At 42.6% G+C, this 23,602-nt stretch overlaps 1 protein-coding gene and 1 long non-coding RNA gene across 2 annotated transcripts in view; one reads left to right on the forward strand and one right to left on the reverse strand.

Annotated features, from left to right (window-relative positions):
* chd7 (chromodomain helicase DNA binding protein 7) overlaps window positions 1-15,084 on the forward strand; it is an 88,359-nt gene extending 73,275 nt beyond the window's left edge. The window contains exons 27-41 of the mRNA XM_032565126.1: window positions 1,075-1,178; window positions 2,718-2,847; window positions 3,428-3,543; window positions 4,411-4,831; window positions 4,926-5,134; window positions 6,938-7,909; window positions 8,159-8,319; window positions 9,099-9,353; window positions 9,434-9,604; window positions 9,686-9,919; window positions 10,719-10,934; window positions 11,045-11,185; window positions 11,541-11,645; window positions 11,719-11,899; window positions 11,968-15,084. Of these exons, the coding sequence (XP_032421017.1) occupies window positions 1,075-1,178; window positions 2,718-2,847; window positions 3,428-3,543; window positions 4,411-4,831; window positions 4,926-5,134; window positions 6,938-7,909; window positions 8,159-8,319; window positions 9,099-9,353; window positions 9,434-9,604; window positions 9,686-9,919; window positions 10,719-10,934; window positions 11,045-11,185; window positions 11,541-11,645; window positions 11,719-11,899; window positions 11,968-12,920 (4,369 nt within the window). The 3' untranslated portion in view covers window positions 12,921-15,084. The remainder of the gene's footprint in view (window positions 1-1,074; window positions 1,179-2,717; window positions 2,848-3,427; window positions 3,544-4,410; window positions 4,832-4,925; window positions 5,135-6,937; window positions 7,910-8,158; window positions 8,320-9,098; window positions 9,354-9,433; window positions 9,605-9,685; window positions 9,920-10,718; window positions 10,935-11,044; window positions 11,186-11,540; window positions 11,646-11,718; window positions 11,900-11,967) is intronic.
* Window positions 4,693-6,928, reverse strand: LOC116721424 (uncharacterized). The gene is made up of 3 exons (XR_004339598.1): window positions 5,853-6,928; window positions 4,895-5,037; window positions 4,693-4,805 (listed from the first exon to the last, which is right to left on the reverse strand). It is a non-coding gene; the product is annotated as an uncharacterized LOC116721424 (long non-coding RNA).
* Window positions 15,085-23,602: the final 8,518 nt, after the last annotated feature.

Genomic DNA, 23,602 nt, shown 5'->3' on the forward strand with positions numbered 1-23,602 from the left:
CTCCTATTGTGTTTCGTACCCTTTCTCTCCAGAAATGGCTGGATATACAATTCACTTCTCACAATGGAGGATATTTGTGCAATTATTCTGTGTTTAAGCATCAAAAAAAAAAAAAAGTTTAATTGCGTGCATGGTCAAAACCAGATGGTCTTGATTGGACTCATAGAGCAGTGGTTCTTATAACGAGCACCACTTCGGAAAAGAAAAAGTAATTTTCCACCATCTTGTCTGGCATTTTAAAACTAACAACAAAATGTGGCCTTTTTCAAATGTTTTAAGTGATAACAAAATAAACTCTGCATGGTTGCTTGGATGTCTTTGAAAACGTGTTTCCTTCATTTTCTCAGAATTTGAAATATCCTATTTTGAAGTTTGGAATGATGTAACAAAATTTGTAGCAATAGCTGCAGTAAGTAATATATACTTTAGACAATTTTTTGTTTTATTTATTATATTATGTGATGCCATTTCTAAACCAAAGCTGAGTTTTGAAGTGACTGGAAGAACATTACTTTTTCTTTTATAGAGTTACATTTTAGCTTTATATTGCAGTTGTGTTTAGAAGGAAATGCAGTGTGAGGGGCTTAAACGTCTTAAAAACATACATTTTATGATAATTGAGAACTTTTTAAATGGGTTCAAAATGGATTCATTACAAGATTTGATAGCAGCTTCTGATTCCTGGTTTTTGTAATGCTCAACCTGATAACTCAGATTGTAGCATTTTCCATTTTTTCTTTATGAACTGCTACATGAGAACTAAAATAGTTAAAAGATTTTCTTTTTTTTCCTTTTATCATAACAGACTGATTTTGAAAGTTAAAAAAATAGCAAACATGTAATATCAGTAGTAAAACAACAAATTGTATGCTTGTTTTTTAATAAGTCACCCTACATGTTGCATATTCTGGCATATAGGGACCATTTTTTTGTTAACTTTTAATGTATCACTCCCATAAAAGTGTGGTTTTTAGACGTTTTCTTTTCTGGATGAATATGCTAAACTGATTTCATACTGAAGGATCCACTAATAGCTCAGGCTGATAATAATGTGCTGTCGTCTCTGTTCCTCAGCGTGTTGGATATCTGGATCCCTCAGCCGTTCCACGCTGAGGTCCCAGCTGACTGGTGGGACACGGAGGCTGACAAGTCCCTGCTCATCGGCGTCTTCAAACACGGTAACGGAAACACACATGCACACATGCACACTTGGATAATGTCAACACCTTCACACACACTCAGACACTCCAGTGGCTTCCAGCAGAGTAAGCATCACGCAAGCAGCTACACACACCGGGCGAGCGCTCATACCACCCGCTTGTCCTGCCACCAGTTGATTGGTGTTGCTATGGGGACGGCGGTACGCAGCTGGCAGGCTCGGAGTGCAGTTGGGAGGGTGATTGATGGCTGTTTTCACCACTGGCTGCACAAAACACACACAGTTACAGGTGTCGACTTACAAACAAAGTTTACCTCAGCATTTCACTATCAAATTCTTTACCCTCAGGTTTTTATTATTTTAAATATCTGAAAATGTTGCGTTAAACTATTACCGACCAATAGGTGTGGACCCGGTTAATGCGTTCAGAGTTGATTTGCTTTATATAGAGGCCCTCATTCATATTAATTTGGAATAATTGTCATAATTTTTCCATCATTGCCACCTTCTATGATTCAATTAGGACACATACACACGCACAAGCACACACAGCGCAACACAAAAGGCCTCACCCGTAGTTAATCATAATCCTTATTCACTAGGGAGGCCCTTCAGGGGGACTAACACACGCATACTCACCCAGCTTTGTGCGCAGACACCAAACAACGCTCGGCACACACATACAGAAGAGTGATGGCCTATAAAGGCCCCGATGATTAACGTTTGGCTGCGGGCACGGAGCTGCGAGAGTGAGACGGAGCGACGGTTAGGAGCGCTGCCTTACATCTTCCTAATGGAAATTTGATGGAGAGAGAGAAGGAGAGAGAGGGAGAGAGATGAATGAAAGGTTAAAGAGATGGCGTGGCTGTTTTCCTGAGCTCCTCCTCCTCCTGTCCTCTCCCTCCTTCTTTTTCCTCCTTCACATTTTGCTCCCATTCCTTCCGCTTCTTTTTTTCTCTCTCTCTTTCTCTCTCCCTCTCCTGTACTTCCTGATGCGTCTCAGTAGGATCTGCACGTTCCAATCTTTTCTGCCTGAACGCTCCTAACGGACAAACATGCAGAGTTTATCACACTCAGTAGCTCACTTTCACAGGACTCCATAACACACACACACACACACACACTTTACTCCTCTTCCTGCTCATTCCCTCTCTCCCTCCCTCGCCTCTCTCTGACACAAATAAGCACCTGCAGGCTCACTTGGATCGGTGCGCGCACATGCAGGCCAGAGGCGAGTGTGTGCACACGCGCATGCACGCAGGCTGTGTATTGTCAGCAGCTGGCTCCTGGGGTCTGCCCTTCTGCTGCTGTTTTTGTCTGTTCCTTCATTTAATATGGACGCTGTGTGTGCATGCGTTTCCCTGCACAGCTTTCCGTCTGTTGAACACTTAAGCTAGAAAGCACAACTTATATCCAGCCTTTCTCCCGAGAGTTTGCCTTCAGCCTTGGTTAAAATTAACCTTTTTAGTTTCTCTGAAGTGAACCGGTATCCAGACCACAGCTTCTCCCACACCTTCTGCCCTGTGTTCCTGGCATTCATATACATATCATCCTTCAGGCTATGAGAAGTACAACTCCATGCGTGCCGACCCTGCCCTGTGCTTCTTGGAGCGAGTGGGCATGCCAGACGCCAAAGCGATCGCCGCTGAACAGAGGGGCTCTGACATGATGGCAGATGGCATTGAGGGGTAAGACAGCTGACCAAAAGACAGGCCTGCTCTCACAAAAGCTTAGTTAGTGCTTCTTTTTGTGAGTTTTGTTACTATTTTTTTATTTTGCATAGACTGAACGTGACACTTTGTATTGTACTAGCGTCTGATGTTTTCTCCTGTGTAGTAAAAAATTAATTAGGGGTAGGCATTTATCGTGATACATTTCTAAGAATTTAGATTTATTGTTGGTACAATAAATTCCAATTATTGTTTGTCGGCATTGTAGTATTTTCTCCATTGTTTGTTCAATGCGAGCGTCAATAAACATGAAAATGTGATTAAATGCAGTTTCCGTGAACAAGTCACACTTTTTTATGTGACTGGTGTTCTAAAGAAGTATATTATAAAACTGTTTATGTTTTTCCAGAGCAGTATTTTACAGTTATCTAAAAAAGAAGTAATAAGCAGTTATCGTTATCACAATAATACCACAAAATATTGCTATAAAATTTTAAGTTCATATCGCCCACCCCTAACATTAATGATATCTTGTTATTAGATCGACTCCTTGTTTAAATTTTAAGTTCATTTCTTGGTTATTTCTTTACGTCTTTAGTGAGGATGAGGATCCAGAGTATAAACCGATACGTATGCCATTTAAAGATGACCTGGACGATTTCACCAACTCTCCCCTGGATGACAAAGATGATGCAGTTGAAGGCGAGACTGAAGGTAATTTATACCAGTGGAAATCATGATGAGAAAACAATAATATTGACCAAAGGTTTGATAAAATTTTAAGGATTTGCTTAATGTGTTCCGACTCATCACTTTTAAAGGGGCGGAGTTAGGATTTTTGAAGTTAGGTTCTGGTAAAAGGAGTCAATATCTAACCTGCAGTAGATGACTGTTTTGACATCTTAAATTCATATTAGTTGGTCCCAGAGGCCGACGCTGCCATCTAGTCTAAAAACAATGTGTTCCTATAAAAGGCAATAAGTGTGACTGGTGCATGTCTATATAATTGTTTTATGAGTTTGCCTGGTTTATATATAATTCACTGAGAAGAAGGTTAATGTGCTTAAAACAGAAATGGCACTGAAATGGGCACCAATCCTAACACAGTTCCTAACTCGAAGGATTTTATAGAGTAGCCATCAGCTTCTGCATCCAAATAATATGGATTCATCCTAAATGAAAACTTTAAGGTCTTTCTGAGAGTAAGAAATTAATATTAATTAATAGAACCGAATACAACAATAAAAAAGCCCATTAATTTGTAATAAATTAGCTCAGGGTACTAAACAACTGGCAGAAGAACAATTCAGCATTTTCCAACAAAACACATCATCAAACCTGCAAAAGTTAGCTATTTTTTAACAGCCCACAAATGTCACTTTATGTGTCCCATATGTCCCAGTTTGTTACAGTTACTGGACTAAGCTGTCCAAACGGGAGCCAAATCCATCAAACCTGGAACAAAATACAAGCTGACATAAAATATCAGTGTTTTATTAGCTGCCTGTATCCAGCAGATGCATATCAGGGGATTTTATGAAAACAGTTTAAATACATCAAGTTTTATTCCTTCCCTTGCAGTTAAATCAGGTGAGAATGGCCAAAACGTACCGTCTGTGGGCGGAGCTTCTGGCTCCAGCGAGCGACTGTATTGGCCAGCGGCCTCGGCCCTGACGGCCAGGCTTCGCCGTCTGATCACGGCCTACCAGCGCTCCAACCGCAGAGAGCAGCTCCGTCAGGAGGCACTCAACAGACCCGACGGTCGCCGACGACGACGCAGGGAGTTCCTGCCTTCCATCCCCATGGTTCCTGAAACGGGAGGCGCTACCACGTACATCCAGGATGGCACGGGGGTGTTCATGACAGACGGAAGCCCATATTTGGCTAAAGGAAGCGCTTATTTTGCCAAAGGTAGTCAGTTTCTGCCAGAGGCTTCGCCAGTGATGACGGCCAACTCCCTGATGTCTGATGGATCCCTGTATTATAGAGAGAGGAGACAAAGGTACTGTTGTGTTCAACAAATACACTGCATAGAGTTTTAAAATGAATCTGATCTTATTAACACCTTATGGGTATTTGTTTTTATCTTTTTTCAGGTGGACGCGTCGTGAGGAGGCAGACTTCTACCGTGTTGTGTCCACCTTTGGAGTCGTGTTTGATACGCAACGTCAAAAGTTTGATTGGACCCAGTTCAGAGCGTTTGCCCGGCTGGACAAAAAAACAGATGAGAGTTTGGAGAAATATTACTACTCATTCATTGCCATGTGCAAACGGGTATGCAGGATGCAGGTCAAGACCGAGACAGGTAAAAGGAACAAGCAGTGAAAGTTTTACTGATCATAATGCAGGATTTCCCTTAGTGTGTTATAGGCCTGGTGGGCCACCAGGCTTTACTTGTGCCTCCACCAGGCTTAGCATTGCTCATTTATGTAAGGTTTTTTTGAATATATATTTGCATTTTTTAAAGACTTTATAGTTGGTGTTCAGATATTAATCTTCCAATATTTTAATAACACATAATTATCAGTAATATTTTTAAATTTTCTGTCGGCATTAAACATTTTTTAACCCAAAAATACAGCGGGCCGTTGGATGAATGACTGCCGAGTGCCCCAACCACCAGGCTTAGCAAGTTTTCTGGGGGAAACCTTAATGACACAAAATACAGAAGTGGTTTACTCTTTTCTCACACTACAACTGAAAAGTTGGGTTTATCTGAAACATCTGTGCCATGCAGTTGTGTTAGAGCTGTTTGCTTTGATAGCCCTTAAAAAAAATTAGAGTAAGACATTTTCGGTCTTCAGAAGTATCAAAAAGAGTCGACTTGTGTGTAAATGAGTAGAAGTCAAGACGTTAATTTCATTATCCAAAAATGGAAAACGACACATGGCACAACCGCAACATAACCGTCCACCTACCATGGCAAGTTGTTCACATTTCTGGCCTTTATGGAAGAGTAGCAAAAAGAAAACCACTACAGTCACATTAAAGACGGCACAAGGAGAATGAATTAAAAAATTAACCTTTTTGGACAACATGCCGAATGCCTTGTGCGGCCTTTCTCGTCACCATAAACACACGATTCTCAAGGTGAAACACTGTTGGCAGCATTGTGCTGTCGGGATGCTTTTCTTCTGCAGAGACAGGGAAGCGGGTCACAGTTAATAGGAAGATGGATGGAGTTAAGTCCAGGAAAATCCTGGAGGAAAACCTGTTAGAGGCTGCTAACGACTTGAGCTTCCAGCAGAACGACACTCGATATACAGCAATAGAAGTGTTTAGATCAAAAACATTTTTATATGTTAAAATGGTCAAACTCTAGATCTAAATCTTAATAAGAATCCATGGCAGGACTTTGATATTGTTGTTCAAGCTCTCCACCCAATCTGACTGAACTTGAGGTGTTTTTATTAGTGGTGGGACTTTATTTTTAGTAGTTAATCACAGGTTCTGTAATTAAGTGCAATTAATTGCTTTTATATACATGAACAACAAAGATATTTATAGATTTTAATCTGCTATTCAATGAGTATTTCAGAAATCCCCGATCATTTGGGCAGCTTTTTTTTTAAAAAAAGAAAACTTTAGTAATGTGGGCTGTCGGCTCTGACATTTCCAGATTTCTCTTCTGCATCAAATTTACAGGCGTATCAGAAACGAGCAAATACGAAGGTTTCCCCTGGAAAAAAATAAATACTTGTGACAAAGAAATTGACATTTTTAATGTGTTAAAATCTATGTAATAATCAAAATTAACACGGTAAAGTCCCAGCCCTGTTTTTTATGTACAATAAAGGGCAGGAGGCATTAATCTAAAGATGTAAAAAGTTTAAAGACTAAATTTGATTCTGCAAAGTATTGACTCAGGGTGGCTGATTATAAATTCCCTTTGAAATTTCACATATATTTGTAAAATATGTTGAAATCATTGCATCATTCTCCTTATGATTTATAATTAAGCTCCTCTTTGTTCCTAAACGCCGCCATTTGTGTTTATAATGAGACAAACTGTGAAAAGGAAAAGGGAATTATTTTTGCAAGACATTATATGTTTGTTTCTCTTAAGCTCAGCTTGTGATTTTTTGTTGTTGTTTTTTTTCCCCCTCAGAACTTCCAGACCCGACCCTGATCATTGACCCAATCACCGAGGAGCGCGCCTCTCGCACCCTGTACCGCATCGAGCTGCTGCGCCGCATCCGAGAGCAGGTCCTCCCTCACCCGCTGCTTTCTGAGCGCCTCAAGCTCTGCCAGCCATCTCCCGACCTGCCCGAGTGGTGGGAGTGCGGGCGCCACGACCGTGACCTCCTCCTGGGGGCCTCGAAGCACGGCGTCAGCCGTACGGATTATCACATCCTCAACGACCCCACCTTGGGCTTCCTGGAGGCCCACCAGCGCTTCACCAGTCAGCGAGGCGCCGTCGGCATCGGCTCTCTTGGAGAACTCGGCAAAGTCGGGATGGGGATCGCAGAAGCGGCCTCTGCGCCACTTCTCACGACTGCAGAGCTGGAGAGTGCCGCAGCCGCTGCCGAAATGGCCGTGGACGCAGCTGAAGAGGAGGAAGAAGGGAAGGCTGTAAAAATGGAAGAAGAGAAAACAGAAGTGGAGGTAAAAATGGAAACGGAGGAGGAAGATTCCAGCAACATTCCATGTATGAAGACTGAACCCCTTGAGCAAAAGAGAAACCAGGACAATGCTGATAAAGGGAAAGAAGAGGCAGCTGCTTCACTCATGAAGGTCAAAGCTGAAGACGTTTTGCCAGAGGTTGAGAAAGACGATGATGAAGCGAAACCAGAAAGCCAGACGACAAATGACCAAGATCACGACATGACAGAAGAAAAGAGCAGCACAAGCCCTGAATATTATCTAAGCAACGAGAAAGACGTTGGCGCTGAGCTCCCAGAATCCTCTGCTGAAGCACAACTTGGCCCCAAGACTGCAGAGGAGGAAGATGGCGAGGAGAAGGAGACTTCTGAATGTCTTAAATCTCCAAAGTCTGCTGAAACTGAGAAAAGCCCTGAGGAAGAGGAGGAGGAGAGGCTGGATGAAGATGACAAATCGGAGAAGTCCTCTCAGGCTGAAGGTATTTCAACATCCTTTATTTACTTTGATTTTGCTGCTTTTCTTTCCCCCCGCCGCCCCATCTCTCTTCTGACCCCAACACCTAGCTACAGGCCTATTTCTGGTGTTTCCCCTTGTGACTCGTCAGTGTCTTAATGAGCATCAGCTCCAAGAAAAGAGAATAAAATGAGTTTGGATCCCTTGATAACAATTTAAAAGATCTTTTTTTAAATGAAGGCTTCCGAATGTGACTTTGTTTCTCTCCTCACAGCGAGCGCAGGGCAGAAGAACTTCGACGAGGAGAGCATCGCTTCTCTGAGCACATCCGTACGGGACGAGACCCGAGACGAGTTCTGTCCCGACGACCTGCAGGAAACGTCTGTGCTGCACACCCTGCAGGACCGCGCCTACGCCTTCTCTTTCTGGCCTAAGGTACGTCTACAACAAGAGCCTCCACAAATATATTGCTTATTTTGCTGCCATAGAACTCAAATGTTTCAGAATTGGTCAACCTGCAGGGGCATTTGTGGCCCTCTGCAGGACTTTGGGCGACCCCACCGACCTGCAAACATAGGTGGTTGATGCAGATCTTATGCTTTTTTTTTTATCTTTTATTGCAACATTTTTACATATAAATAACTTCATCTTGTATGTACGTTAGTTGCAAAAAATATATTATATATTTATTATCAATGTTTTTGCGTTCATATCGTTTTTGGAGTAATGAGAACCACAATCATGGACCGACTTCTTCTGAAAAGCAAATCAAGCAGCTGAAATGACAAAAACTAACTCAAAAAAATAATAATTGTGGATCTGTCTTGTACCAATGTAATCTGCTAAACTTGGTTTTTCTGTTTTCTACCAAAAAAAAAAAAACAAACTATAATTTTGTTCTTTTCCATAAAATTTTCATGTTTTTTGAAGTTCATTATTGAGCAAATAAAATAAAAACGGTGCCAAAAAGTTTTTTTTGTATATTTTATATAAATCTAACATTTTTGTGGTCACATGCTTCTAGCATAAGGATTTTGTCCCTTATGGCAAAAAGTTTGGACACCACTGGCTTAAATTAATTAAGCCAATACTGAGTCTTTCTAGTTGAATTGTTTGGTCCGTAATGTCTGAAAACGGTTTACTTTTTAAAGATGTTGACTCCCTGCAGTCAGAAACATCCTAACAAACAAACTTGCCTCTCCTTTTCTGTCCAGGACCGCGTGATGATCAACAGGCTGGATAACATCTGCGAGGCTGTCCTGAAGGGCAAGTGGCCCGTCAACAGACGGCACGTCTTCGACTTCCCTGGCAACCTCTTGCCCGGTCACGGCTCCGCGGCAACCGCAGCCGCCGTAGCCATGGTGAGCGAGAGCCCGCTGCAGAGACGGAGCCTTGCCGAGCTGACGATGGCCGGCATCCACACGCCGTACAGCGGGAGCGAAGACAAAACGCTGTCTCCGCAGGTTCATGTGAGTGTTGATGCGAATGACACCCTGAGTTTGGCAGGTTGCTCCTGTTGATCGCTAACCGTCGGACGTGTTGTGTTCAGGACGACGCTCTGAGCCTGACGGTGCCTCGACAGAGGAGGAGGAGAAGGAAAAAGATTGAGATCGAGGCAGAGAGAGCGGCGAAGAGGCGGAACCTGATGGAGATGGTGGCTCAGCTGAGGGAAAGCCACGCCGCCGCAGAGTCTCAGAACCAGGCCATTGACCTCACTAAGGTGCTCACAGGAAGTCCTTGTTCAGTTTCCCCACAAGCTGCTAGATGGTTTCATGGTGATTTACAGAAACTCTTCCATCAGGGCGTGCACCACCACTACAAAGCTTCTCCGTCATTGGCCGGCTTCCCCAGTGCCTTGATGACGAACCCTTCCCTCAAGGCCCAGATGGATTTGCTTCAGCAAGTCCCACCTTCCGGGCACAGAGCCAACGGTTCGTTGGACGCCGACCTGCCCATCACGAAGAGGAGGCGGGGCCGCAGGAAAAATGTGGAGGGCCTGGAGCTGCTGTTCATGGGCAACAAGAGAGCAGCCGGGGTACGTGCAACAGTTAAAGAGGACGCATTATGCTCAATTCACATTTTGCACATTTTTGTACTTCCATTTTGGGTCTTCTGTCACTTCCGATACCAATGAAGACATCTGAAGTTTAGCATCTGATACAGGATTGACTTCATTTATTTATTTTTTTAACACAGACATTAACCAGCACCAGTACACGCTAATAGCTTCACAAGCTTGGCCAAACATCTAAATACAACACAACTTCCTTTGTTCAAAGTAAAATGAACAAAGTAAAATAAATAAATAAAGAAACTGACAAAAACAAAAGGTTGACTAAAATAAACTACAGCAAAACTTTTTGCAAATGGCTGAGAAAGTTCAATTAGGAATGTAATCTAAATATAATGTAAAATGAATAAGAAAGCATGATGTCACAGCACAAAGCATAGAACTAGACTAAATAGATCTGGCCTTGTTGGTCAGGTACATTGCCACCGATACCTGATCTAGAATTTTTTTCAATATCAAGACCGATACAAATATTAATATCTGATTAGTGCATCTCTACTCTCTACTGCTTCTAAAAACAGACCATGTGGTATTTTTGGATTTAAAGAGACAGAACCCTAAAGCAGCTCATTCTGAAAGGAGCTCAAAATACCAGACTGAAATCTCATTATCTAAGAATGATTTGGTGCTAAAAATGTAACAATTGTTTCGGATATCCTATAGAACTAACCTAACCTGTTCAAGTAAGCGTACTAGGTCACCTTTAAAGATGTTTTATGTGCTCAGGTTTCTTCAAGTTAAACTAATCCTTCGTCGTTTCCAGGATGATTCCGATGGGACAAAGATTTCAGGAGTGGAGGCGGTCCAGGAAGCGCCCCAGTCCCACAGACCGATCAGCGTCCCGGAGCAGAGCCCCAACGCCCGCTCTCTGGCCTCAGGCAGCCTGGAGGAGGAGGAGACGCCCGTCTCCAGCAAAGACCTAGGAGAGTGGCTGAGACAGCATCCCACATACACCATGGACATGACTGGATTCACACCAGTAAACGCTCTTCATTCATACGACGCTCATTTATTCATCGTTTCACTGACGTTTTTCTGTTCTTTAATTTTGCTGTTCTTCACACCTCACCTCTCTGTTCTCGTTTCTAGAAGAGCGAGGAGTTGCTGTTATCTCAGTTCTCCAAGCCCAAGCAGAAGCGCCATCGCTGTCGAAACCCCAACAAGATCGACATAAACACGCTGACCGGAGACGAGAGAGTCCCCGTGGTCAACAGACGGAATGGACGCAAGGTAAACGTCCATTTTGACACGCGTCTCAGAAACAACAGGAGAAAGTACAGCAATACGAAAAAGTCAAATTATGATTAATTTGTTACTTTTGGGGCCATTTATGTTTAGTTTTTGTCATAAGTTCTATGAATTTAGTTTTTCCTGTAGGCAGTTGGAATGTACTTAAGTTGACATAACCAACATAAAGTTTTACAAAGAATCTACTTGGTAGTGCATTCAAGAAACAGTACAATAAAGCTTGTGGTTGTAACTTATTAACTTTGTAAAGGACAGAATAAAGCAGAGGAGGGTTCTGAGGAACAAACGCCTCGTCAAGGTGACGATTGGTTGATCACTTCTCCTTCCTGGTTTTTAGATGGGTGGGGCCATGGCTCCACCAATGAAGGAGCTCCCCAGGTGGTTATTGGAGAACCCCGAGTTCTCCATCGCTCCTGATTGGACAGACATCGTCAAACAGTCGGTGAGTGTCTCCTCTGTATCGACTCTGCTGCGGTTTCCCTCAAGTCGCCTTCTAACCACAGACCTCCTCTCAGGGTTTCCTCCCGGAAGCCATGTTTGACCGCCTTTTGACCGGCCCTGTTGTCAGAGAGGAAGGCGTTCGTCGTCGAGGGCGGCGACCCAAATCGGAGATAGTGAAGGCGGCCGCCGCCGCTCAGGCCGCAGCGGCAGCGCAGGCTGCACAGGCGTCGCTGGCGTCAGCCGCTTCCTCTGCAGGTACAGCTCTGCTCCGGACGGAGACGGATCTGATCTGGGCTCAGTTTAACTCCGCTTGTGTCCCGCAGGGGGAATCAACCCGCTGCTGCTCAGCAGCCTGTTTGGAGGGATGGACCTGTCGTCTCTCCAGAGCCTTCAGTCGCTCCAGTTGGCTGCTGGTCTGATGGCCTTCCCGCCACCTGCTGACCCCAAACAGTCTGCCGCCAACGCTGCCGCCGCCTCCATGCTGCCCCTCATGATCCCCAGCATGGGAGGGCTGCCCAATATGGCCGCCGCCATTCCCAACATGTTCAGCCTTGGAGGAATATTTGGAGGTAACCTGGCGGCCGCCGCCGCTGCCACCGCCGCTTCCGGAAACACCAACGGGACGCTGGAGGGAGACGGAGGCAACGGGGAGGAGACGGCAAAGAGGGAGAAGGAGGCGAGAGAAGACGGAGACGAGATGGGAGAGGAAGATGATGAAGAAGAGGAGGCGGCGGAGGGAGAGGAGGGTGGTGTGAAAAAGACCAAGAAGAGGAAGATGGAGGAAGAGGTTGAAAAAAAGGAGAAACCTGTCGGCGATGCGTCCGGTGCTCCTAAGATGGCAGCTGCCGAGGCTCCAGCAGAGGTTTCCATCAACGGGGACACAGCCGCCCTGCTGGCCGCCGCCGGTATGTCGGCCAACTCCCTGGCGTTCAACCCTTTCCTGCTGTCCACCATGGCGCCCAGCCTCCTCTACCCCTCCATGTTCCTCCCGCCGGGCCTGGCCGGCCTCAGCCTGCCCGGCTTCCCCACCGCCTCCCTCGCCGAGCTGCAGAGCGCCATGGCCGGGGCGCTGGGCGACAGCGCCTCCACCCCGAACCCGCCGAGAGACGCCGAGGGGGAGAAGAGGGACGACGGGAAGGCTGTGGACGACGAGGAGGAAGAGGAAGAGGAGGAGGGAGAGGAGACGGACTCGGCGGAGCAGAAAGAGGAAGGAGCGACGGGCGGAGGAATGCCGGAGGAGTCGGCGGCGTCTCCCCAGAACGGAACGAGTGACTGAAGCGGGAAAACGTAAAAAAAAAACAAAAAAAAAAACTGACTGGCCTTGAACACTTCCTCCCTCTGTTGCACGTTTTCACGCCTCCAACAGAAATATCCAAACTATTACAAACTTTTTGTTTTTCCTTTGAGCTTTTGTTGACGTTTTCTATTTCACGTTTTTGTCGTTTAACCAGGTGTATTTACTATGCGTCAGAGAGGACGAGATGTGTTTGTATTAAGTTAAATCTCTCTGATCGATAGTGTAGTCAGGGAAAAATCCTCAGCCGAGCTCGGCTCTCCTTCAAAGACTGTTTCCTTCTCTCCGGTCGGTGCGCGCCGTCAACTCTGCACCCACCTCTTGTTTGTTTTGTTTTTTTTGGTTTGTTTTGTTTTTCTTTTTTCCACAAAATAGGACTTCACATGTTTCCAATAGTACTATTATTCTAATTAATATTATTGTTGCTGCTTTCAGCTCTCGAGTCATTTATGCCTCTCTCTCCTTTTGTCTGGACCGATATGTTGTTGCCGGCAGCGTCTCATCCAAACCAGAAGAAGAAGCTCCTGCTGCTTCTTCTGACGTCAGTTCTCAAAAAAAAAAAAAGAAAGAAAAACAGCATTACAGCTCATCCTGCTGTCTGTCTGATAAAGCTGCTGCAAAATGAATCGATAGAGATGCTCTGTTTTAGAGCAGATGTTGTTTTAAGTTCTCACATATCAGACCAGTAAGACACTGATGAGGAAATCAAACCAGACTCTCTCCGTCTCTCGACCATCCAGGCGTATACTTGATGAAGAGCAGCACACACTTTCAGGAGGCTACCACTACACACTAACCCCTCGTAGGTCATATGACTGTTTCTCCTGTTGTTTTTTTTTCCCCCTTTTTCCTCGTTTTGACTGTTTGTCTGCACGCTGAATCGATACTGTTAAACCCAGTCCCACACTGAAAACCAGTCTGGAGTCTTTCCTACTGCCACATCCGATTGGTGTCTCTCTCCTTTTGGAGGCGGCTGCTTTTTTTTTTTTTTTTTTGGTTCTGTTTTGTTTTGTCTTTTCCGGGGTTGCCGGGCGGGCTGGGTCCTGCCGCCGGTCAGGCCTTCTGATTGGTCCGCTTCATGCTGCCAAAACCCAGCCACCACCACCACCCCTGTTCACAAGAGGGGCCTTCGTGAATGAATTTGGAGCGGCGGTCCAAGCAGGGACGCAACGTTTCAGGTCGATTCGTTAAAGAGGTCGTTGCGTTATTTCCCGGTCGCTGCCCCGTCGAAATGTAGTTTTAATCTTCCTCCACATCCCGGTAGTTCCAGACCAAGTGCTGCTCCCCTGTGGCGATCTCCTTCTTTAAAGACTGTTTGCTTTAGTCACACACACTGACACCAGGCCTGGCCACAAACAGGACTGAGACAGGACTTTTCAAAGTTTCTACATGTAGTTCAACTCTGCTCGCTAAGTTAAGTTTATAAGTACTTGAAAGCACGAGTGGTGCTTAATTTATTTCCCCCCTCCTCCAACAACCCTCAAAGGCCAGTTCTAGTGTCTGAGAAGAATAAAGTGCTGCAAGTGATTCCAATATTTAAAAGTACATTTTAAAAACGACAAGCTCTGCGGCCAGGGAGAGAAGTGAGTCGGAGGTCTTCGTCCCGCTGCCCCCCCCCCCCTCCACCTACACCACCACCCCCCTCCGTCACAAAGATCCTCGTTCTCCTCTCTAACGCTGAGACAGCAATAACCGAGGCAGCTTTTGAATGTTCCAACATCACTCTCCCAACACGCTCACCCTATGAATAACCACAAGTGTCGTATGAGTAGAGAAGCAAACTGTAAATGAGGACAAAATAAGTACTGCAATCAATTTTTTTGTCTCACTCTTTTCCTGTTGATGCACTGGTGTTAAAGAGTAAAGTTAATCAGGTACCTTTATTACTTAGCTACTTTTCTTGAAAACAAAGGACATTTTGTTACTTTTAGCCAGCAAGCTGAAGAGCATTACCTCAAAATTCTTATCTAGCCTTGAAGTTTACAGACATACCATGTAAATGTTTTTGTTTTTTTTTCCTTTTTTCTTTTTTGGTTTGTGTAATTTTTTTCTTTTTTGTTTTGTTTTTTTGAGACATCATGTATGATGACTTGTAGCTATGATGCTTTTAATAAAAGTGAATCATGATATTCGCCTAGGAAACCAACTCTCTGCCTTTGTCTCATTATTTACAGCAAACAAACCTGAGCGAAATACATGGCATATACATGCATGTTGGAAAGAACACGGAATAGGGTTCAGCAATTATTTAAGGCTGAACCCTTAAATAATTGCCGTTACTGTAAAAGGTATTGAAGTTTAATAATTAAAGGGCAAACAAAACATCTTGTGTTTTTTGGGGGGGGGTTTCCACATTTCCCCACCTTACTGATGTGTTTTCCAGTTGAATTGTGCAGAATAATTGGCGCTGCATGTGTGGAATTTGTTTTTTATTATTTAGTTAAATTTTTACACCACAAATCTGGCACTTTTACAGGGTGGGGACATTTTTGAGAGCCACTGTGAATAAATTTCAATAAATTTTATGTTTCTGCAGGGTCATAAAAAGTCTGCTTTCAGGCTTTTAAGATCTCTCAAATATTCACAGAACAAGCCATTGTGTTGGGAAATATTTTGAGCCTTAAATGTGAATATCTTTGCTTATTTAAAGGAAATAAGGAGGTATAACAAAACAGCTTTATATTTAATAATTTATCTTCTGACATTGCATCTTTACCACAAATGGCTTAAAAATATGGCTTACATCAGTTTCAGGGAACAGAGCAGAATGTATTCAACCTAGTCCAAAAAACACAATGGAGTGGATTAGCTTAAAACTAGTTGTTACTGTAAAAGGTATTAAAGTTTAATAATTAAAGGGCAAAGAAAGTCCAAAGGTGTTTGGCTTATAGTACGGTAGTCGGGAAGAGCCAGCCAACATTACAAAATGTTAAACACTTTTCTAATTTTTATGTATATTTATTTATTAGCTCTCAGTAAATGAGTGATATTGGTGTTGCTTTTTGTCCTGATTCCCATCAGATTGGAGTTTGATCTTCAGGTCTGGTCGCAGGGGTTTTAGTCAGGTTGATTTAGCCTCATACTTAAACCGAAGCTGTTTCTCCAAGTTACCCACGGTTTGTGCTAAAGTCATTGATCTTCAATATTTTATTAGAAAACACTGTCACAGAAGAGCTCCATATAACGCTGGGTTAAAAAGGATAACGTTATGGACGAGCTCCTAAATTTGCATTTGTTCCAAACCATCCGTTATCCAAATATGTTTTCTGCATGACAGGGAAAGGGAATAAAAAAACTTGTTTGTGATGAGGAAATAAAACACTGTTTTCCCTCTAGCAGCTAAAAATGTCGGCTTGGCTTTTTGTCGATTGGTATCAGAAAAGTGTAAATTATTGAGCTATTGTGGCTGCAGGCATTGCACAAATTTACCAACATATAGCTTAATGGCCAATAAAACTAGAAGTCTAGCCTAAGCTGCTTTTGATTCCAGTTAAATTTGAAGTTCAAAACTGCCGAAATTATAAAAAATAGTTGATTTTGACACATCAACCTGCATGTCAGGCCTCAAAGTGAAAGCTTCGCTGGCCATATTTACACAGAAACTCATCCATTTTTTTAAATAAAGTTTTCTGCATAAAGGTTTTAACAGCTAGTTGAGGAAGAGCAGAGCACAAAAGTGGCTCTTTATTGTCTTAAGATAACAAAAATCTGGAAAACACCAGAGAAGTTTATGCAAAAATGATTGTGTGAACCCTTTAAACTTCCATGTTTGCTTTGGGCCTCTGTTTACACATCCAGCTATGACTGTTCAGACAGTGCATGGAGGTAGAAGGCCGTTCGCCATCGGTGACCTTCCTGTGTGAAACTCACCCAGAACAGAGAATGTGAAAGATTTCCAAGAAGAGGAACTGATTTAAAAGTAAAATAGTGGGGGAGAAAAAGCAAAAACACAAAGTTTCCGTAAAGCTTTCTGACTGATTTTCACACTACTTTACTTTTCTCTCAGGCAGCAGCAGTTTTTGCACAGAAAGATCACAGAGGAGTCTTCAAAGGCTCATAAAAAAAAGCATTTGCATAAACTGTGATGATTAGAGTTCCCACACATCCCTTAAAATATGGAACCTTCCCAAATTTGGTGATTAAATGGTGCACAACTTTTTAAATCAATTTGGGATGCGTTACGTTGCATACTTCCTGGACTGATTTGTTTTGGTCTAAGGCTCGGTGAGACTAGTGTGGTATTTCATTCATTTATTTTGGATCCTTGTATGGACAGTTAGCATCTCTTTTGGAATTTTATTATTTATTTATTTATTTTAAACTCACATTTATTATTTATTTAGTTATTATTCAGTCATATTAGTAATGGACATCATAAAGTAAACGATTGTGGCTATAAATGTTTTTTCATTTCATAATGTTTATTGCTAATAAAGAATCCAAATACTTTCTTGAGACTATGATTATTATAAACCACAGCAGGTGAATCACTTTGCACATGGCCACTTTCTTTATTTTTCAGATTAAAAAAATGTCAACACCAGTTGCTAATTACTTTATGAAGCCTTGTTGGTTGGTTTATGGCTCTTCGAATCAGGATTTGTGTTAAATGAAGGTACCAAGAGTGAATAACGCTGTCCCTTTAAGATGTTGGAAAACCTGAATTGTTGAAGAATTGCAACAAGTGGGTCATTTAAAAGGTGTCAGGCTTTTGTTTTTACCCCAGAGGTTTGCAGAGTTCGTGTCTCGTCAAGGCGCCGGCACCTGTGATTCGCTCGGCCACATTTAAAGGTACAAGCCTGGAGGATTACATAATATGACCTTTCCAACACACCAGAAGTTCAAATTCTCATGACTGCCACGGGAAAGTCAGCCGTGGCATGAAACACAATGAATTTAGCCACAGAAAATTCCCCCAAAAGCAAAATAGTCTTAGAGCGAGTCTGAGTGAAGACAGACGCCCAGTTTGAATAAAACCAAATGATCTGGTCTGATGCTGATGTTGCGGTTGTTTTTATTTATGACGTGTCTGCAGGAAACGGGAGCTGCAAGTGACTCCAAAGGTTGAAGCTGAGGTGAAATAACTTCCCAGGAAATAATCACTCACTGTGCCCTGTGTGTGTGTGTGTGTGTGTGCGTGCGTGGGGGTGTGCTGATTGCGCGTGTGTGTGTGTGTGTGTGTGTGTGTGTGGACATGTATGTAGCAGTCCATCCAGGCTGTCAGAGATGGCATTTCTCCCACTGGAGCTGCTGACAACCAACAAACTGACAGGCAAACCTCATAGTGTGTGTGTGTGTGTGTGTTATTAAATGGGTCAATACTGATCCATTTCTGCCTAATATACCACACAACAACCAGTTTTAAACTAATACATTGAGTTTACTCCCCAAACGTGTTTTTAACAACAGAAAACAAAAACTGGGCTTTGGTTCACAAGTTTAGTATTTTAGGTTCAGGTGGTTTTAACTTGAACAATGTTTCTTTTTTGCTTTCTCCAGTTTCTGCGCGAATTAGTAAAAGTAATGAAAGACGTGTTTTAGTCACGAAGTTAACAAACTGGACTAAATATGTCAATCGGGTGTCCTCACATAGACGGAGAAATGTAAGGTGTTTGAGCGGAGGTGTGTTTATTTTAGCAGGCAGGAGAGACTCGGATGTGTGTGTGTGTGTGTTTGTGTGTGTGTGACAGACGTCTGGCCTAATCGCCTTGCAGGAGGAAGTGGGACGTGAAATCTACCAGCCGCCCCATACCACTCTCTCTCTCTCACACACACACACACACACGCACACCCACCCACACACACCCACACACACCCCACACACACACAGTGAAACACAGCATGCATTCTCGTCTCCTACCCTCATTTCTCCTTCCAGGAATCTGAATCTGGTCTGATTTACCAGTTTTCTGTCGGCCTTTGTTGGGTTGCTGCATGTGAAAATGCAAATTGTAACATAAGACTGCAATAATCTTTTTATTGGAAGAATAAAATCATTTCCAACATTTATATTGATTATGCATAAAGTCAGATGAAACACATGGTTGAGCAGGGATTGTTGGATGAGTCTTCAGCAGCTCTGTCAACACGCTCTGTCTTTCTTGACTGCTCACCACTTCAGAGCGTTCTGCCAGGCTCTGCTCTGCCAGCTAACTTGTAAATTAATGAGCTCAGATTAGTGAATATCCAGCCTTATTGTGCAACACTAAGCTGCAGCGCTGATGATAATCCAGATATCACTTTCGGGGAGAGGCACTGCGTCATATTGTGCACCGGACTGATCCCACACATAAATACATCTTAAAATAAACACATTTGTAATAAGATGAATGGAGTATTGTTAAATTGAAAGCAAATAAGATTTTCTGCCTGGAAAAATACGAATACAAAAAAGTGATGCTATGGAAAGATCTCACAGAGCTTTGTTTCATTCCAGTTCAATTCATCTCATCTCTTGGTGACTCTGGAGGAGCTGCAGAGATCAGGGGAGAGAACAAAAACAACTATACCCTTTAAACTCACATTTCATCATGTTATTTTAAACTCACATTTATTATTTCTTTTGTCGTTGAACATCATAGAGTAGCACATCGTTGTGAAGTGAAATAAAAATCAAAAAAGTGAGGCGTGCATTTTTAACAACACTTGCTAGAAAGTTCTTTCGAGCTGCATTCTCTAGCCAGTGTGTCTTGGCTTTTATTTTTCTACAATAGTGTTAGCTCCATCAGATTGAATGGGAAGTAATTTCTGCCCTTTCTGAAGAAATCACCAAAGCAAGATGCTACCACCACCATACCTCACTCTGGGATTGGCGTGTCCGTGGCATATATATATACTGTATATTGCAGTATTCTTCCACCATTATACGTAAATGGTACGTAAATTATACGTACTGTATATTTGCCATTTTTCTTACACAACGAGTTTGTGTTTATAGCAACATTTGTGTGTCCTGTTAACCTGGATCCAGCTACAGTTTGGTGGAGACCCAAATAATGTACCCTTGATATTCAAATAAAACCTTTATTTCATTTTATGGTTATTAAATATGATTTAATAATCAGCTTCAGCAGGAGAGGTTAATGTAAAGGGACCGCAAAGGCAATCTGCTCAGCTTGGGTCACCACAAAAATAGGAATATAGGCATGTGTGTGTGTGCCATGTGTGTGTGTGTGTGTGTGTGTGTGTCTGTTTCTCCTGTCCAGATGAATCTCTCTCCACTCGGCTGGATGTGTCACTTCCTGCTCTCTGCGGTTGTCATGGAGAGGCCAGGGCTCCAGCGATAAAGAGCCATCTGCCGTCGGCATGACCACCTACAGGCCAGCCGCATGCCCAGTCATCGCAACTGTGATTGATAGCCCCCAGAGAGTGACAGAGCGCAGCGAGAACAGGATAAAAAGAGAGGAGCAAGTCAGAGGGAGGAGCAGCGGGGGAGGAGAGGAGGAGAGAGGAAGAGACAGGTCCAGATGTCCCCCTTGTTTGCTCGGGGGTTTTATGTCTCTCTCTCCTGTTTCCAAGGGAGACAAATGGCAGAAATGTGGCACCGAGAGCCACTGATTCAATTACCGATCCGCACACATACACAGATACACTTACATGAGTACCTTTGCGAGGACACTTGCATTTTGGAGCTGAGGTCACAATTTAGAAGCGGATCCCCAGTCATCAAATTTGTATTGTGAGACAACGTGAGAAAGTTTTCTTAAACTAGAGATTCAAAGCATCAAGCAGATCCCAACGAACACAGCTCTACTGTAGAAACACACAAATACGCTGAAGATACTGGAATTACAGCTCACATCCTCTTGTTTAAAAGATGTTTGTTATAATCTAAATGTTTATTGACAAGTAAGCCCTTCTCTAGATATTTTCCAGCCGCTAAAGGAGTTAATCAGCTTGTAGAACCAACAGGCCTTTTAAAGTACTTTTTTAAAGGTTAAAGTTCCTGAAAACTTTAAACTTTATGTTAAAGATGCAATGTTTCTACATTGTAGCTTTCAGCTCTTAAACAAGTTTCAGTCCAGATTATTTGTAAATCCCACTATGCTAACTGGTTTCCTCTGAGTCTGAGATGACTTGACAAATCTGCTGCTTGACTGATTTAGGGTTAGTTTCTGACGCTAGGACAGCCGACAAAGGCCTGTGTAATCTGTTAGCGTATGCTAATTCCAATTACAGGATTCACACTGCATTTTCACAGGAAATGCACATTTTTCAAGTTGTTCTTATGCCTTATTTGGATACCACCTTTCATGTTTGTTCACAGGTGCTTCCCAGTCAAGTTCTGCTTCATTATATTCAGATTTTTATTACCTGTAAAGTTAAATTTACTTCTAGAGTATCAATGCTCAAATTGTTTGTTTCTCATTTGGCTCACATGTCAAAAGTCTACATTTTTAGTTTCGTCAGTTAAAACACCTGAAGTCAGAGCCGTATAATGTCGGTTATTCATTGTTTGATGCTCATTAATGTTTACCTAATTATTGACTTTATTTGGTTAGTTTACTGAGTAACTGTAGACCTGTTCATAGCGCTATCTATCACCAATTTGCATATTCTGTTAAACACGTCTGTCTGTCTAGACCTCACGTCCGTGTCTTGTTGCTTCAGTAAAACTTTTTTGGATCTGGCAAGCGATCCCATGCTAGACGTTTGCTGGTCTTTTTTCAGCAGCTCCCTTTTTTTTTCATTCAGAGGAGAACAATGGGGACAAACATCGTCCCAGCAGGGTTAGTTAGTAGCAGCTTGTGTTCACTTGTTCCGCTGCAGGAAGAAGGACCGGTGCGCTTTACAAAACAGACGCCATCGTTAGGAAGGAAACGGCACCTGGAATGTGAAAACTGAAGATACATTATGATCAACAAGCATGGGCACAAACTGGTCTTTCAAATGGACTTTGTCCCTAAACGCACCACCAAATTATATACTGACAGACAATAAAGTCTGTGTTTTGGAGTGGCCATTACAGGCCCTCCGGAGTGTTGTAACCCTACTTTCTTTTGTCTTCAGCTGATGCAGAGAAAGGCTTTTAAGTGTAAACTTATATTTGTTCAAGTGGAATAAGGCTAATATTTATGTAAAGCATTGCCAGCTTCTTAAAGGATTAAAAAAAAGGATTTGTTTTATTTTAGCTTTAGTTTATGTTCAAGCTTTTGAAGCATTCATGAACCTTAAAAACACAGTTTTAGGAAAGCACAGTGGAGGCACCTTGTTGCAGAATCAGAAAATGCAACACCTTTGGAAGCTGTTTGCGCTTATTTCCTTCATTTCTTTCAAGTGGTTTTTCTCTCACGTTACCCAGTAAGTAGCTGGTCGTGCAATCTGCCATCAAACAAAGGAAGAGAGTGAGAAGTGCCTGTCGGTTTGACGCGGCTTCAGTTCAGTTTCTGCAGCTTGTTTTTAAACCCGTCGAATCCTTCAATTTGAACACAGCCTCAACCAAACAAAGTGGACCTAAATACGTCTATTGGACGCCGCGCATTTAGACGCATGCAGTGACTCTGCGTTTTTCCTGTCAACATGATTAAAATGTTGCTTCTATGTCAGTCTCAGTGGGACAGAAAGCTCAATGTCAGTCAAAGCACTTAAACACCACTTAAGTTTCACTTATGGGAATTGCCAGTGAGAACCAGCTCTATGAGACAGTTACTTGATTGGGGTTGTAAAAAAACTCACAGGAACCATAATGCAAGCATCTAACGGTGGCATGGACTGGTCTTATATCGAAGCAAGGCCTCTGAAGTAGTGAGAGATGGTGGGATAACACTTAGACCTGTTAGTGGTCTGACAAAATACCTGTTTATATGAGGTTACAGTATGGTTGGGTCTTATTCTGCAAATAAAGGCAAAAGGTAATTTTATGTATATAGCACATATTCAGCAACAAGGCAGTAGGAAGTGCTTTACAGGAATTAAAAGGAAATACAAACAAAATAACAAACCAAAGGAAAGAGCAAGAGAGGAAAAAGCTAATAATAATAATAATAATAATGTTGATCCAAAGTAAATAAACTAGATACTCCTATTCAGGGTTGATAGATAAGTATAAGTAAGTATCCCCAAATAAATATGTGAAAGGTTACAAAAGCTAAATTAAGTGGATTCTTTCCAAACAGCTTAAATTCTCTAGATTACAATGTGATTTGCAGAAAACAACAGTCTGATGTGTCAGCGGTTAAACCAGTTGGTATAAAATGCCTTTCAAAAGTATGGACATCGCTGAACTTCTGCTTTGATTCACGTTACAAACAAACAAACACTTCAGTTGTTTTTAATGGGAATGAAATTATATGTTTGTACTGTATTCTGGCATCCTGGATCAGTCCTTCGTTTCTTCTTCTCCACTCGGCTCCTCCAGACTAGCAACAGCAGCAATTAGCAAACACCTGGTGGAACGATTTAATGGAGAAGCGTCGCTGTGATAACATTCTCAATGAGGAGGGTCTGAAAGAACAGGAGCTTCTTAAAGAGACAGAGGCCCAATTTCAAGGTGTCAAATTATGAAGTCAAATTTCTTTTAAGTCATGTTTGAAATATACAGAAACACAGTTACTAGATGGCGCTATAAAATGGCTCTGTATTCCGCAAAATACATAAGGTGAGCAGTCATGTTTTGATAGAGTTGCAGTATTTCCATTTTCAGATGATTGTGCTCTATGAGATGT

This window comes from Xiphophorus hellerii, chromosome 6, assembly GCF_003331165.1.
Source record: "Xiphophorus hellerii strain 12219 chromosome 6, Xiphophorus_hellerii-4.1, whole genome shotgun sequence".
Lineage (NCBI taxonomy): Eukaryota > Metazoa > Chordata > Actinopteri > Cyprinodontiformes > Poeciliidae > Xiphophorus > Xiphophorus hellerii.